The sequence below is a fragment of the Neovison vison genome, chromosome 3 (assembly GCF_020171115.1).
Source record: "Neovison vison isolate M4711 chromosome 3, ASM_NN_V1, whole genome shotgun sequence".
Classification (NCBI taxonomy): domain Eukaryota; kingdom Metazoa; phylum Chordata; class Mammalia; order Carnivora; family Mustelidae; genus Neogale; species Neogale vison.
Genome location: NC_058093.1, coordinates 198085323 through 198102494, shown reverse-complemented (window position 1 = coordinate 198102494; position 17172 = coordinate 198085323). Strand labels below are relative to the sequence as shown.

General features: G+C 50.4%; 1 protein-coding gene across 1 annotated transcript in view; it reads right to left on the bottom strand.

Moving 5' to 3' along the window:
• DNAH10 (dynein axonemal heavy chain 10) overlaps nucleotides 1-17172 on the bottom strand; it is a 136186-nt gene that overhangs the window by 60787 nt on the left and 58227 nt on the right. The window contains exons 29-37 of the mRNA XM_044244403.1: nucleotides 14775-15008; nucleotides 12431-12654; nucleotides 8694-8963; nucleotides 8401-8584; nucleotides 6878-7012; nucleotides 5668-5820; nucleotides 3389-3577; nucleotides 1265-1411; nucleotides 510-701 (exon numbers count right to left, since the gene is read on the bottom strand). Of these exons, the coding sequence (XP_044100338.1) occupies nucleotides 510-701; nucleotides 1265-1411; nucleotides 3389-3577; nucleotides 5668-5820; nucleotides 6878-7012; nucleotides 8401-8584; nucleotides 8694-8963; nucleotides 12431-12654; nucleotides 14775-15008 (1728 nt within the window). The remainder of the gene's footprint in view (nucleotides 1-509; nucleotides 702-1264; nucleotides 1412-3388; nucleotides 3578-5667; nucleotides 5821-6877; nucleotides 7013-8400; nucleotides 8585-8693; nucleotides 8964-12430; nucleotides 12655-14774; nucleotides 15009-17172) is intronic.

Below are 17172 nucleotides of genomic sequence, written 5' to 3'. Positions count from 1 at the left end.
CTGGGGGGCGGTATGTACATGCCGCGGAACATGACTGGGCCTCAAAAAGGAAGGTGATTCTGACACCTGCTAAAACACGGATGAACCATGAAAACATGCCGAGGGAAATAAACCGGTCAGAAAAGGACGAAGGCCACAAGATGTCACCTACATGAGGTCCCCAGAGGAGTCAGATTCATAGAAACAGAAAGCGGGGCAGGGGGGAGGCAGATAAGGACGGGGGGCTGGGGAGAGGGGCTGGGGGGTTGCTGATTAATAGGGACAGAGTGTCGGTGTGGCAGGATGGAGAAGTTCTGGAAATCTCTTTCACAGCAATAGGAATATACTTCCCCCAGCTGAACTGTACAGAAAATGGGTAAGATGGAGATTTTTGTTAGGGTACTTTAGCACAATAAAAAGAAAAAAATTCAGGGAAAAATGCTTAGGATGGTAAATGTTGGGTGGATTTGACCACATTCAATTTTTTTTCAACCAGGAAGGACTCAGACGACGCCCGTGCACTCACTTACCTGGACAGGTAAGACAATGTAGCCTCCCTCCTCCAGGACCTGCTGCACGGCGTCGTTAAAATGGGGGTAGCGGACACGCGGGCAGTCTAGTCCGGGAAACAGGTCGGAAATCAAACCAAGGAAGAGAGGGACGTCCTCAAAGACGAACTTGGGCAGATTCATGTCTCGAAGGGCCCTCATCAGCACCACATCCTGGACGGAACGCAAGAGACGCCTTCGGAGATATTTCCGAAAGACCTGGGGACTAGTCTAGAAATCCTCTTATGAAATAGGAAACAAAGCTTTTTATCAAATATAAGACATTCAGCGTTGTGAGTACAGAGGCTAGAGGACCAGGGAGCCTGTGGACCACAGAGCAGCCGAGGTCTGCTTTGGAGTAAGTCCCGTACTTTTGTGGCAAAGCAGGAAAAAAAAAATAGCCAAAACTTGTTCATGTCTTCCTGAGAACAGGGTTGACCCCCACCCCTCCACCCCACCTTCCTGCAATTGTGAACTGGATATTAACACTGAAGCCTCAGAAACTGGTGCTGTGAACACTCTCAACTTGACCTAGTAATTAGTCAAATTGAAAAATAATAATAATAATAATAATAAATAAGAGACCTAATTAAGGCCAGCAACCAAATGAAGCGACAGTGAAGACCAAAGCTTTCCGGGGGGGACGATAGTGTAGCCCGTCATCTCATCCCCACACTCGTTCGCTGCCCATGAACCACACAGAGCCCCGGCAGATGCAGGCGTGCGCGGCCCCCTACCTCTTGAAGGTCAGAAGAGCCTCTCTTCAGCTCTCCAGCCATTACCAACACGGACTTCAGGGCTCTCAGTCCAAAATCATAGTGGTGTTGCTTGGAGAGCTGCTCCCGGGCCAGCTTATAGAGGACGGTCATCTTTTTGGCCAGGGTCTTTTGCGATCAAAAACAATGAAAAGCAAAGAAAGACAATGACCCGAAAGCAACAGGACATCATTCTACAAAGAAAATGGACATGAAGCTGTTCAGATGCAACTGCTCCATTAGCAAACAGACCTTGCCTCTAAGGGCAAGACCTTGGCGGGGGGGAGGGGGTACAGAGATCTTCATTTTCAACAATGACAAATTAGGCACTAACTTCAAAGAATGCAGGTCTTACCAAAATTTGAGGAACTCTCTTTGAAAGCGGAGGAAGATCTTTAGTGGCTTCATTTAAAGACTAACTTTAAAATCCAACTTTTTAAAATCATAGCAATCACACTCTAAAAATGTGCTTTCTGTTTATTTGGACCTGAACATATTAAGTCTTTTCCTGGTGGCACCTGGGTGGCTCAGTCGGTTAAGCATCTGCCTTCAGCTCAGGTCATGATCTCGGGATCCTGGGATCGAGCCCCACGTGGGGCTCCCTGCCCAGCGGGGAGCCAGCTTCTCCCTCTCCCTCTGCCCTTCCCCCACAATGCATGCTCACTCGTGCTCTGTTTCTCTCAAATAAATAAAATCTTTAAAAAAAAAAAAAAAGCTTCTTGGGGCACTTGTGTGGCTCAGCGGATTAAGCCTCTGCCTTTGGCTCAGGTCATGATCTCAGGGGCCTGGGATCAAGCCCCGCATCGGGCTCTCTGCTCAGCGGGGAGCCTGCTTCCCTCTCTCTCTCTGCCTGCCCCTCTGCCTACTTGTGATCTCTGTCAGATGAATAAATAAAAACTTTTAAAAATCAAAATATAAATAAGATTTTAAAAAGCTTCTCTTGCAACTCATCTTTCAAGACAAGTCAGCCCCTCGCAGACTACTGATGTAGCCACCGATACAGACAACTACCTCAAGGATTCAAGGCCTGCTGCTCCCTAAGGATGATGTGGGGACTAAGAACCAGAGAGTCCAACACTCCTATTCAAAATCTGGACAATGTGCAAGCAGTAAGAGCCTTTAAAAAAAAAATTACAGGGGCGCCTGGGTGGTTCAGTGGGTTAAAGCCTCTGCCTTCCGCTCAGGTCATGATCTCAGGGTCCTGGGATTGAGCCCCACATCGGGCTCTCTGCTCAGCGGGGAGCCTGCTCCCTCCTCTCTCTCTGCCTGCCCCTCTGCCTACTTGTGATCTCTGTCAAATAAATAAAAATAAAATCTTTTAAAAAATTACAGAAAAGAAACCTCACAACTCTTTGTGCGGAAAGTATTTGCTATTTTGTACGTTTTTCAGAACCTTCGAGGAAAATACAGGAGCATACTTTTTTATACATATTTTAGAAGATGATAAAGGACATTGGGAGCGTGTGTGTACGTGGTACGAGGCTAAGTGAAGGAAGCCCATCAAGGGTTACATACGTATGATTCCATGTACAGAACATTCTCGAAGTGACCGGTTGTCATGACCGAGAATGGCAGGGGGTTGCCTGGGGGGGGGGTAGGAGCCCGGTGGGGAAGATGTGATACCAGGGAATGACAAGAAGGACTTTCTTTGTGGTGATGGCCCAGTTCTGTATCCTGATTGCGGCTCTGGTTACAGCACATGGGCGACAAAATGTTCTAGAATTCTGCATACTCACCAGAGAGAGAGAGAGAGAGAGGATACAACATCTGATGGAATCCAGATAAAGCCTGTACCTGAGCTGACAGCACTGTGCCCTCGTCACTCTGACATCCTGCTTTGGAGGGTGTAAAATGTCATGGGGGGGGGCTGGGGGAGGGGCAGGTGGAACTCTGCACTACTGCTGCCACTTCTGGGGGGTCCAATGACTCGAAAATAAAACTTACAGTTTTAAAAAGACACAGGAGGAGAGAGACAAAGTTTTTTAAAAAAGAAGAAGAAAGAACAAATTAAGCCACACAGAATGCAAACGTCCCAAGTGCCTGGTCTGAGCGCAGAGCCAGGGCAGTGGGAGGACCAGGCCGAGCCGGGCGCTATGGAGGCCTCACCTTGGCCCAGAGGAAGCCCTCGGAGAAGAGCATGATCTCGCAGATCTGCTGCAGGTCGGGCACAATCACCACCACGGGCCTGAAGAGGGCCTTCACCGACTCGGGCAGCTCCGTGCGGCCCGCGTAGCCTGGGTTCATGGTGATGAAGATGCCCATCTTCGGGTCCAGGGAGATCTCCTGCCCTTCAAACTGGAGGACGATTGGAAAGGAAGACAGTTACCACCGCGGACAGGGGGCCGGGGGTGCCATGGGGCTGTTCGTCTCCATGGTTCTGTGGCAGAGGCCACCGTCTGACTCCCTTCCATTTCCAGGAGTTAAACGCAGCGTCCTCCTGCTTCTGACCCGAGTGTTCTGGGGGCGAGCCCTGCACACCCCCACCCAACTCCGATCCAAGCCAGGGTCTGGGCGCTTGACAAGTGGCCGATGCGGGGCAGGAGCGCAGCCTGGAGCTGTCCCAGACGCCCCTTTATTTTGAGTTTCTTTAGCCAGTTTCACCTGTTCCCATTTCTTTCTCTAAGATTTTACTATTTTGTTTTTTTCACTGGTTCACCAGATAGAAAAAAGAGAGAAACGGTGTTTTTATGAGGCACAGACTGCCTCAGTGACAAGAGGGCCACCCAGCAGGTCGTGGATGCTCCATCAAAGACGGGGCCACTGTCCTGTCTGCCAAGCCCACAATGAGACCACTGTCACCTGCTCCCTGATATCCATGTGGGGCCTCAATTGCCTTCTGGAGATGATGGACTGGCCTGTTCTTAAAACCACAGCTTCTAGAGACGCCTGGGGGGCTCAGTCAGTTAAGTGTCTGCCTTCGGTTCAGGTCATGATCCCATGATCCTGGGATTGAGTCCCTCATCGGGCTCCTTGCTCAGCAGAGAGGCTGCTTCTCCCTCTGCCTCCTTCTCCCCCTACTTGTACTCTCTCTGACAAATAAATAAAACCTTAAAAAAAAAAAAAAAAGCTTCTAGAAACCTGAATGCACTGCAGGTTCAATTTCCTTCCCTCAGAAGCAGTAAGCCCGGCCCTAAAATAGTTCAGAAGAACCCATTAAAAGAAAACGCACCCAAAGCCTTTATGGGAATCCTAAAAATGTTTAATGGGATCGATGTTTAATGGGATCGAGATTATGTTATCTCTTAACAGTGAGCCGCACTGAGGTCTGGGAGAAAAGCAGGCGGGTCGCCAGGGCCACGGAGGCACCGGCAAGCCAGTCCCCACCAGCCCAACACAAATCTGCAGGCTGAACTTCTCCATGAGGCTCTATAGGGCCTTGGGGGATAAAAAGGCATTTTCGGGCACAAAGGAAGGAAGGACAGTTTCAGGCAGACAGAGACACATGTGGTGTGTCTGCAGGGTGAGTGGCGTGAAGGTGACAAAATGCAGGGGCGGGGGGAGCAGAGCATGTTAGGGTCCAGGGAGCCCCAGTGCAGGGACGTGGCCCAGCCACTCTGGTCCCTTTAGTCAGAGAACCCACTTCTGGGCTATCTAAATTATGTAATAAGATCGTGTTTCTCCAAATTCTGATCTGGCCTCCTCAGCTGTAACTTAATAGTCTTATCAGCTCGGGTCTACACATACGTCCTCTGAGGGACACAGATCGGAGAGCGCTAAAAACTTCTCAAATCTGCCTCTTCATTAAAAATGCTACTCGTTTTGAGGAACCTGGGTGGCTCAGAGGGTTAAGCCTCTGCCCTCGGCTCAGGTCATGATCTCAGGGTCCTGGGATCAAGCCTCACATTGGGCTCTCTGCTCGGCAGGGAGCCTGCTTCCTCCTCTCTCTCTCTCTCTCTCTCTGTTTGCCTCTCTGTCTACTTGTGATCTCTGTCTGTCAAATAAATAAATAAATAAAATCTTTTTTAAAAAATGCTACTCGTTTTAATCCCCTAACTTGATGAGGCAGGAAGGCAAAGTTTTGTGTTTATGGGTAACAGCCACCAAAAGACATTTTGACTGAATGGACCACTAATCCTGAACGCTGCCTCTTTCTCAATTTTGGGAAGTGACCCAGAATATTTTTTTCCTTTAATGGGGGCTCTGTCCCTTCCTTAGGAACGCTGCCTTACCTGTCCATAGCTACTACTACTTCTCTGTCTGGAATTCACTTGATGTTCTAGAACACTGCCATCCCTGATTCTCCAAGAGGCTGATAATTTGGGGGAAACCCAACCATCTCGATTCGAAAGCAAAAGTCTGTTGAATGGTCATTTGAGACTTCTAAGGTCACGCGGCTGAACTTCCAGCCCGGAGAACCTGACGGGGTGGCCCTCACTCGTGCCCACCTGGAACGTGGTGAGCTGGTGGATCAGGGCATTTCGGATCGTCTGGATCTGAGACGAGATGACTGACAGCACAGACGCGTCGATGCGGTTAAACTCATCAAAGCAGCCCCAAGCCCCACACTGGGCGAGGCCAGAGAAAATCTTCCCAATGGCCTAGCGTGAATAGGGGGGGAAAAAAAAGCACAAGGGGTATTTTCATCTTTAAAATTGCACACGATGGGGCACCTGGGTGGCTCAGTCATTAAGCATCTGCCTGGGCTCAGGTCATGGTCCCAGGGTCCTGGGATCGAGCCCCGTGTCGGGCTCCCTGCTCAGCGGGAAGCCTGCTGCTCCCTCTCCCGCTCCCCCTGCTTGTGTTTCCTCTCTCACTCTGTCAAATAAATAAAATCTTAAATAAATAATGAAATGAAATGAAATGAAATCGCACATGAGACATTTATGGATAAATTGCCTAAATTAAAACAGAGAGTGAACATCAGGTTGGCAGAGAGGCAGCCAGCCGACCAACCGCCTCACTCACGGATCTTTCTGGCAAGACTGGTGGGACCCTCATGGGCCAGCTCTCCCATTCACAGGACTTTACAAATTTAAGGATTTTCACAGAAAACTCCAGAGTTCTGGCTCCTCTTGAAATACTGGAAAATCGGGGCCCCTGGGTGGCTCAGTGGGTTAAAGCCTCTACCTTCGACTCAGGTCATGATCTCAGGGTCCTAGGATCGAGCCCCGCATAGGGCTCTCTGCTCGGCAGGGAGCCTGCTTCCTCCTCTCTCTCTGCCTGCCTCTCTGCCTACTTGTGATCTCTGTCAAATAAATAAATAAAATCTAAGGAAGGAAGGAAGGTAGATAGACAGAGAGACTGGGAAATCAAGCCGCAGCAGGTCCATCTTCCCCGGTGGTAATCTTAACCACAGTTAGGAAGTGGTGCCCCCCAGCGGAAGCCGTGCCCTGCCACCGGCCTTGGCCTCACCTGACTCCTCAGCGCCCCCTACTGTCTGCACCTGCCGTTGTCCTCACTTACTGTACCTAGGTGGCTCTAGTGACCTTTCAGTTTGTGACCTTTGCTCTACACGCTGCTGACAACGCAGACACGGGTGAGTTCTGAGACTGAGGGTGGCAGTTTCTTCTCTGGGCTCTCTCCTCCCAGCGGTATCCCGAAGAGTGTGGGCCGCGGTGCCTCCCCCCGCGTCCCGCGTTCCGCTCTCCGCCGTACCTTGTAGTCCATGCCTTCCCCACAGTTGGTCACAACACAGAGCAAGCCCAGGGCTTTGGCCAGGTCTTTGGTGGTCTCGGTCTTGCCAGTACCCGCTGGGCCCGCAGGGGCGCCCCCCAGGTACATGGACAGCGCCTGTGAAGGAGCCAAATAAAGCCGATATGGTCTGAGTCACATAAGGAAACAGGTGCTGTTTCCCAAACCCTGACAATATATGCGCGGTACACACGTGACAATGGACATGTCCACACTCACCTTTCCTGACAGTCGCTATTTTGTAACATTTCTGTTTTTCCATTGACCTCCACCGCTCCCTCCCCTCCCCCCCCCGCCCCATGCCGTGATACAGGGACCAGTGTACCAAGGACTAAGCGACACACCGGAACGGGTGCCGACCCTGAGGACAAGGGCCCAGTTGTTCCCAGAGACGAGGCCCGTGCACACATGTACATCTGTGCCGTACAGGGTTAGCCCTCCCCACGGAAAGTTCTGGCCCTGTGTCTCCAGATTCTAGGAGTTGATCTCAAAGCCCGTGGAATGTCCTGAGAACCGTGACGTCGGGCCATGTGCCATCAGCTTGACCTTCTGGAGGGGCTGGAAGCTAAAGTCGGCCGTGCAAGCCATCGGTCATTTCTGCATGACCAGTCCCCGCTGGAAGCCCCACACCCGCATCCCCAGCGAGCTTGCCGCGTGGTAATGCCTGCTGCCCGCGGCCACACGGCCACCACAAGGGAGAGCGCCGTCTGCACGAGGACACTGCGACCGGAAAGTGCGGGCTCCAGCCTGCTCGCTGCCCACCACCTCCTGCTGCGGGCTTTGACCTGTATCCCTTTGCTAGGGTAAACCACAGTAAGGACTGCCAAGGCTTTGCTGAGTTCTGTGAGCCCTTTCCGCAAACTGGTAAGCCTGAGGGCAGTTTTAGGAGCCGCCTGAACCGGCGACGGCCCCATCCCAGAGGGTGGCGGGTAGGTCCTGCTCCGAGTTCAAACTCGTTTACGGATTTTGAACAGTGGTGTCCCTTGCTCCCGGCACTGGTTTCCTGGGGCGGCCCTAGGAGGTTCCCACCAAGTGGGGGCTGAAAACACCAGAAATGCATTTGTTCACGGCACTGAGAGCTGGAGTCTGAAATCGAGCTGTTGGCAGGGCCGCGCTCCCTCCAAAGCTTCGAGGGGGGTTCTTGGCTCTGGTGGCTGCAAGCCTTCCTTGGCGTGGGGCCACCTCACTCCAACCCCTGCCCCCAACTTAATGTCACCTTTCCTGGCTCTCTGCGTCCTCGTCTCACAGGGACACCAGTCAGAGGATCTGGGGACCCTAATCCTGGATGTTCCCAATCCTTCCCTAATTAAATGGACAAAGAGCGTATTTCCAAAGAAGGTCATATCGTAAGGTTCCGAGAGGCCATGAATCAGGAAGGGGGGACACCGGCCAACCCAGTGCGGTGTCTGCAGGCAACCCAGTCACCCTTGGAGAGCAATCCAGAACCAGGGGCCGCTGGTCAGCGCGCGGTCTGGGTGGCCAGTCACCTGCGTGAGAGTCAGGTAGATGCGGTCCGTGAGCGGCGTGATGACCAGCCTCCCGTTCAGACCCATGTACTCGTAACCGTAGCTGAAGGTGCCCGTGCACTGCCGGATGTTCAGCTCGTCCGGCTCCCGGTCCCAGTAGAACCGCAGCTGACTCTCCCACTCAAACTCCCGGGCCTCGAGAATGCTGGAAGGGGAGGGGAGAAGAAAGGCGGGAGAGGAGGTTGGAGAACCGCGAGGCCATGCTGGGTGGCGGACACACGCTGTGACACGCCAGGGCCCCCGGGGGTCCCTACCTGCTTCTTATGAAAGAGTCTACTATGTCCCTAGCGTGCACGTCGATGATGAGGGCCGTGTTGTATTTCTTTCTGTCGTTTTTGCTCAAGGGCATGGTGATCCGAGTGACCAGCTCGTCGATCTGCCGGTGCATTTTCTTGCCGTACTCCTTCATGGCCTGCTTCTCCCCTTTCTGCACTTCGTGGAAGACGTCCTCCACCTCCCAGGTCCACCACACCTGGCAGGCGGCCAGCACCACCATCCCTTGGTACAGGAGCATCCAGTCGACCCTAAAGGAGAAAGCACGCCTGTTCGAGATCTTTCTCCAGGGACTGGCGCAAGACGACAGTCCCCGTAAGAATGCGTTTCTTTGCTCTGGAATGGGGGAGACCCAGGGAGGGCTCGAGGTCAGCAAACGGCAGTAACTCTTCCAGCTGGACGGGAAAACGGCAGGCTGACAGCACACACAGGTGAGAACATTCGAGGGGACAATGCAGGAAGATGCTAGGTCCCTTTTAAAATATGCCTGGACAGGTTTGCAGAGGAACCGAATACTATGGGCATAGAATAAGAATGTTTACATTTTTAAATTCCAACAAATTTCATCATCTCGGACCACCCCGTCCGTTTGCCTATTACAGCTTCCTGGGTGTTACTTACTACTCTTTTCTCTCCCACACACACCTGACCAAAGTGACACACACGTAGGGGGAGAAGGGGCTGTGGTGGCTGTTCCTCCAAAAATATCAGCTGACAAAACAAGGTACTCTGCACCTTGACTGTCCCACTTCAGAATTCTAGGCAGCAAGCCTCTGGGTCAGTGGATATAGGGTAACCCAATCTTTAAAAGCTGCGTGGTACTCTGGAGTCTGAGGCTGCTGCAGTTGCCCTACTCGTGTCTAGTTAAATTTCTTCCAGTTCCTTCGCCAACACAAATAATACTGCAGGAAACATCCCTCTACACCACTGGGCAATGTCCGGAGATGTTTTCAGTTGTCTGAGCTGGGGGGGGGGGGGTGGCAGGGGCTGAAGATGGTGCTAACCACCCCCAAGTCACTCTGGTCTCCCACAGCAAAGCATTATCCAGCCCCAAATGTCAGCACGGCTGAGGCGGACAAACCCGGCTCTCCATCTAACCTGAAAAGTCAGAGTTGCTTCTAGGCTTGCAGAACAGAATCCCAAAAAGCAAAACAACTAGGCCTAAGAGAACACTCTTTGAGTAGATTATTTTAATAGAAATGATCAAATTACTTTTAAAGGTTGTAGCAATCCTTATCCCACCAGCAATGCACAGCCCTGCCCTTCTCACCACGTGCTCTCCAGCACTAGGTATTATTGCTTTTTAAAATTTTTTGCCATTCTGAAAGGGGTGGGGGACAGTATCTAATCTGCTAATTTGCAGATCCCCAAGACTAACAACGCTCTCCTCTTTTCATATTTTTACTTGCCATTTGGATTTCCTCTACAGAGATACAAATTTCCAAAGCTGAGAAGTGCCCTGAAATACACTTAAGGCAAGGTTTTGTTTTTTGGTTTTTGGTTTTCCTTGTTTTTCTATATACTTGAAAAATAATGGGCCCAGAACTCTAAGTTCCAATCCAGGAAAAACGACCGTGAATTACTAGTCATTACCTTGATGACACACAATTAATGGCAAAATAAATTTAAAAAGGTATTTAAAACAATGAAAAGATTAGGCTTTGCCATCTTGTTTTAAAACTGTCTGGTGTCCCGTAAAAACCTACATACTGTTTATGGTTGTGATCCCTACACACTAGAGAGAGATAATGAAGGTGATGAGGGGTCTAGGAAGTCAGAAATCAGGAGAAGCAGAAGCAAACTTGACCAGAGAAAATAAAGTGACTCAGAGCACAGCTTAGAAAGAACATGATGACGTCTGGCAAATCCCAGGACACTGGGTGCTTTTCTGGGGCTGCGTACTCCTGGGCCCGTCTTCTCGGTGATGCCAAAACGTTTCTGTTCAAACAAACCATTATGTTCATTTCAACTAATCCCACATTTTGTTAGACACAACCGTGGTCCTGTGAGGAGGAGGGACATTTGGGGAGGAGGGGGTGCCGCAGACACTTTGGGGAGCCTTCCCTTACTCCGTCTCCTACTGACCACACCCTGCGACACACAGTGATCCCCCAGCAAAGCGGCAGTTACGATGTAGTTGAAACTGGCATCGGTGTAAAATTCATCTGATCTGGGAGCACGAAGGAGACCAGAACACACAGCAATCACTACTCCTGGGGCCCCGCGATTTATCGGTCCAGTTAGCTTTTGGAAGAGCATCCAACACGGGGATTAGCTCCAGCAGGAGCCCGATAAATAATGGCTCAGGCCACGAATGTAACTGATAACATGCCAGACACACCTCCTCCCTGTCCATGAGAGTTCACGGTCAAATATCTAAGAATTCTGCAGGCTGGCGTTCAGACCACTTGCCATTATTCCACTGGAGACCCTGAAATCAACCGGGGTGGGAGCCCTTCCACCATGAACACTGATGAACTCTCTGAGTCAAAGCTTTCTTTTCTTCCTTTTTTCAGAAAGCCAGTTCACCCACACACCACTGAGATCTGTATGTACCTGACTACAGAACACTAACCAATCCTTACGGTACCTTAAAAAAAAAAAAGAAGGATCCCAATCATCCAAATTCAAGGCCATTTTCTAATAAGTTACTAAACTGGATGTTTCCAGTGCATGAAATAAAAAAGGCAGCATGTAAAATCAAAAGGATCGCAATCTGAAAATAATAATAGAGGTTCTTTGTCTGCATAAAGGCCCCCCGCCAACTTTCCTCCTGGGAATCCCACCTACCCCGGATAGAACTCGTCATCCGAAGATGCTTTACGTAGTTTGCAGCCAAGCGTGTGCGGTAAAGCCAGCCCTCCTCACCGCGAGAAGCAGGCATGGCTCAGGCTCAGCTCGATGCCTAGATGCTTCTCGGGCCACAGAAAGCAAGGCACGATTGAAATTGCTTAATATTTGAGAACAAATTTACTCCTTAACCCACACACAGATGAACCTTCCCCAGGACCAGGTTTCTGTTGGGTCACCAGGTCAGTGGTTGGCTCAGAATCCCCAGGGAGGGGGTGCCTGGGTGGCTCAGTTGCGTAAGCCTCTGCCTTCAGCTCTGGTCATGATCTCAAGGTCCTGGGATCGAGCCCCGCATCGGGCTCCCTGCTCAGCAGGAAGCCTGCTTCTCCCTCTCCCACTCCCCCTGCTTGTGTTCCCGCTCTCACTGTGTCTCTCGCTGTCAAATAAATAAATAAAATCTTAAAAAAAAAAAAAAAAAAAAAAAAGACTCCCCCAGGGAGGAGCTTATAAAATACACAGAGGGACCCACCCCCAGAGTTTCTGGATGGAGCAGATTTAGGGGAGGGCCCCCAGGTATTTGCATTTCTACTAAGCTCCCGGAGGGGGGGGGTTGATGCTGCTGGTCCAGACACCACCAACACGTTTTGCAAAGTCCCGAATTTGTCTACGGCTGTACCATTGTGAACATGCCTGATCTCCTTGGATCTCAAAAGCTAAGCGGGGTCGGGCCTGGTTAGTACTTGGATGGGAGAAGTCCTGAATTAGGTGATCCTTGAAAGACAAACAATGCATGGACCAGCTTAACTACTGCAAGGAAAGAAAACTTCATTCAGAACATTGCCTGTTCTACTCCAAACCCCAAGTATTCATTCATCCAATAGGATTATTCGTATGAAAAAGCGACCTGTGTTCCCAGTTGTGACCCTACCTGCTTCTGTCTTCACAGTATCTAAAGATAGCCTCTTTGGTGATCAGCCGGTTGGTCCTCTGCATTTCGTTCAACACGGCCGTCATCCAGTCCTCCACGCGCCCCTCGGCCCGGATGACCTTGCGGAACTCCATGACCTCTCCTTCTGCTGAGATCATGGCGGACACCAGCTTCTCTCCATTCTCCCCATCCTGAAACCTCAGCAGAGCGATGTTGTCGTACATCTGCAACACAGCGGGACATCCGCCTGGTGACACGGACCTTGGTCGCACGGGGGAGCCACCAGGACGCGAGCACCAAACGGGGGTCCATGCCGGGTGCCCGCGTCTACTCCTCACTGTGCAAAGGTCTGTCTGGGTTTAAAAAGCAAGAAAGAAAAAGAAGACGCGCTCCCTGCCCACACCTGGGGTTCTAGGGCATTCGCAGGTGGGGAGAGGGGTCTGGGCGGAGGAGACGCAGGGCAGCCTGGTGATGCAACACCGGCGGGGCTGACGAGTTCGACGTGTGCTGGGATCCCCACCCTTCTGGGTGACCTGGGGCAAGCTGCGGCTTCTCTCTCGGCCCAAAATAGACATAATTACGGCACTTCCAAGATGATGTTGGAAGGGTCAAATCGAACGACGTGCGAGAGAGGCCGCTGGCACTTAACACTGGCCGTCTGTTGCCAATCGTCACTGATACTGGTCAGAATGCCGTTCAGAAAAATGAGTCTTTCAGGACCCAGAATAGAAGACAAGGCATTCTACAGAGCAGAAGGAGAAGCGAGGACAGCAGGCTTTAAAGGGTAAAACCAGAGGTTTGCAAAAGAGTGCCACGGGTAAATGAAGTACTTCTAACACACATTTTTCTAAAACAGTCAAATATCTGTTCATGAGAGCAGGAATAAGATATAAAACTCCCCTTTGAGAAAGGAACACCTGTGACCCGAGACGTGAATTGTAGCTTAAGAAGGACATCAGCATTAACTAAAGGGAAAGTATGGAGTTCTGTGCTCGATCCCAAACGCTTTGTTTGGAAGGAAGGCAGGCTTCTTCTACGACCCCGATTTAAAACCACAAATGATTGGGCACCCAGGGGGCATGAGGCAATGTCGGGAGAGAGTTCTGGTCTTAACTGGAGAATGATGCTCCTGGCTTCTAGTGGGTAGAGGCCAGGGATGCCAAGGAGTGTCCCCGGCCCCCAGTACCCACACGCACACACACAGCAGCAGCTGGCCAACTCGCGACACTGTCAAGCTTGGGAGCCCTTGCCTCAGGCAGATACTAAACATAGAGCTTTGACCTGCTCCTCCAAGATTCCTTCTGGCCATGCTCTGGCTGGCTACCACCAGAGACGGTTTTGTGTGTTGTCTCCTGCTGCTCAATATTGTTCACAGACATGTACACGTTTGTGTCCAAGGATGCAAACTGGAAGGAATCCCCACCAAATCCTGATAGTGGCTGCCTCCCAAAAGGGGAGGGGGAGCTGTGATAGGGAGGGGGCAAAGAGTGTGGCAACCCTATAGCTTTGTTTCAAAAAGAGAGAGGAATAGAGAGAAGCAAGGGAAAGAGGGAGGGAGAGACAGAGAGAGCGGCAGGCAGAAGGAGAAACAGGCTCCCCGCTGAGCAGAGATCCTGATGTGGGGCTCCATCCCAGGACCCTGAGATCATGACCTGAGACAAAGGCAGAGGCTTAACCCACTGAGCCACCCAGGTGCTCCACAAACTCATTTACTCTTAATAACAACTCCACTGAAGCAGGTAAGTCTTGTCTTTATCCCCACTTACAGGTAAGAAACCAATGCCCAGGGGTGACTGGGTAGCTCAGTTGGTTAAGTGGCTGCCTTTGGTGCAGGGCATGATGTCGGAGTCCTGGGATGTCGGAGTCCTGGGCTCTGCTCAGTGGGGAGTCTGCTTCTCCCTCTCCCTCTGGCTCCCTCTCTCTCAAATAAATAAATAAAACTGAAGCAAAGAGAGAGAGAAAGAAAGAGAGAGAGAGAAGGAGAGGAAGGAAGCAAGGAGGGAAAGAAAGAAGGAAAGACCAAGTCCCAGAGAAGTTAGGTAACTAGTCAAAAGTCACACAGCAGGTCTGTGCAGAGCCAGGATTTGAACCCAGTCAACCTGTCTCCAGAGTCCCATCCAGTATCACCCTCTGCTTCTTAGTCTTTGTTTTTGGACTTTAGAAGAAGAGCAGCAAATAACAATGGAATCTTTGTATAGTTTCAGACTCCGTGGATTTCATTAGGTTGACGTTTCCGATCAAAGCCCAGCAGTGTTTCCCAGCCCTGGGCCTCGGGGAATAAGCCTCCCTGGAACAGCGTGGGCAGCCGCTCCCAGGGTGCAGGCGTGGGATCGCGGGGGCCCACCTTGATCATGTGCTCCTGGACGCAGAGCGGGTCGCTGTTCCCCAGGATGCTGAGCAGCTCATCATCGGAAATGAAGAAGAACCTGGGGAAAGCGTTTCTCTTGGAGTCTAAGTAGTCGTTCAGGCTCTTCTGGCATTTCTCCAGCCCCTCGCTGATGTGCTGCAAGTCGGCCAGGCGGTTGGGGGCCTCACAGCACCTCTTGATCACTGGATCCTTCAAGGTCTCGGCCATGATCTGGGTGAGGGCAAGAGGGGACACTCCTAACCAACACGAGCCCAAACCACAGCCTTTTCGGGGGGCCAAGGCAGCCTTAGGGTCCCTAGCACCTCCCAGTGTGCTGGAGATAATTTACTTATTTCTGATGTTAATGTGTTCACCCTCGCATTAGAAGGTCAGTCCTTGGGGCGCCTGGGTGGCTCAGTGGGTTAAGCCTCTGCCTTCGGCTCAGGTCATGGTCTCAGGGTCCTGGGATCAAGCCCTGCATCGGGCTCTCTGCTCAGCGGGGACCTTGCTTCCCCCTGCCCCCCGCTCTGCCTGCCTCTCTGCCTACTTGTGATCTCTGCCAAATAAATAAATAAAATCTTAAAAAAAAAAAAAAGTCAGCCTTTGGGGTGGTGATTTTTAACCTCTCTGGCTCTGAGGTATCCCAGGGTCCAGCAACAGTGTCCGCATGTGGAAAGCCCTCAGTCACCCTTCCCGGGGAGAATGAAGCCGGAAGCTCCACTCTGGGCCACACGTGTGTCCTGGGACTGTCCCTCCAGCACTCTTCACCATGGTGGCACACAGAGGGGACGGTGAGGGAAATGTCCCCAACATCCAACAACAGGAACCTGGGTCTGTCGGTGGCTGAAAGTGATCCATGTTTACGCATAGAGATACGTGCCAAGGTCGTTAACTTATTTTTAAATCATCACATGGGTAAGAATGATATTACCTTGTAGAATATTTACTTATAATTCTTATTTATATGTTTACACAGGAATAAAAAGAATTCTGGAAAGATGGCTATTGACGTATCAAAATGGTTATCTGGGGATTATAGGGGTTTTTTTGCTCTTTTTAATAGTTTCTTAATTCAGGGTGCCTGGATGGCTCAGTGGGTTAAACCCTCTGCCTTCGGCTCAGGTTGTGATCCCAGGGTCCTGGGATGGAGTCCCGCATCAGGCTCTCCGCTCAGCAGGGAGCCTGCTTCCCTTCCTCTCTCTCTGCCTGCCTCTCTTGTAATCTCTGTCTGTGAAATAAATAAAATCTTAAAAAAAATAGTTTCTTAATTCTTCAATAATAAATATCCATTGTATGATTTTAAGTTTAAAAAAAAAAAGCTTATGCAAATGATAAGGAAAGATTATCAGCTCTAATGGATAGCAGAGACCCAAATGCAAACCAGGCCCACTAACGAGAGAGAGCACGACACCACTGAGGCACCCCAGCTTCCAAGGCAGGTGGCTCCGGGTTAGGACCCTCGCCCCACTAATGGCCAGGGGCAACGAAGACCCACGCAACCCCTTCCGGGAAGGACTTTAAAATGGGCAATACTCCTTCACGGGCAATTTACTTTCCACCAGTGTCTCATGAAATATTCATCGTAAATGTGGAACAGGCAGGAGGCACATGCCTGCACATGATTGATGAAAGCAAACAATTCCTCTTAGAACGAGAGGTTTCATTACAGCAATCAACTAAAGTAATGTCCAGCCAGTCACTGCAATGTTTTATAAAGCCACCAGGATCTTTTCTCGGGTGTCATAATACGAAATACCTTTCCTCATAATATTAAAAGAAAATTAGAAGAGGAAATTATATAAAACATTGTTGTCATTCTGTTTTTTAAACCCATGGGCACAGAAAAAAAAAAGACTAAAGAAATATACATCACATTTAAGTGGTCACATCAAGGTCACAAAACTCTGGAAGATACTTTTTTTTTTCAACCTTTCTACATTTTCAAAGCTTTTAAAGCACATATTACTTTTTTTTAAATTTTATTTATTTATTTGACAGACACAGATCACAAGTAGGCAGAGAGGCAGGCACAGAGAGAGGGAAGCAGGCTCCCTGCTGAGCAGAAAGCCCAATGCGGGGCTCAGTCCCAGGACCCTGAGATCATGACCTGAGCCGAAGGCAGAGGCTTTAACCCACTGAGCCACCCAGGAGCCCCAGCAAGTATTACTTTTATAATGAAAAATCAATATAAGTAAGTTTCAGTGCCATGTGCCAGTGGCTCAAAACCAAACAGAAATCTTAACCGAACAGATGAAGGTCCTATGTAATGATTTAAAAATTCAGAATTAGGGGCGCCTGGGCTCGCTCAGACAGTGAAGCATGTAGCTCTTGATCTCAGGGTCCTGAGTTCGAGCCCCATGTTGGGTGTGGAGGTTACTTAAAAAGGAATAAAGAA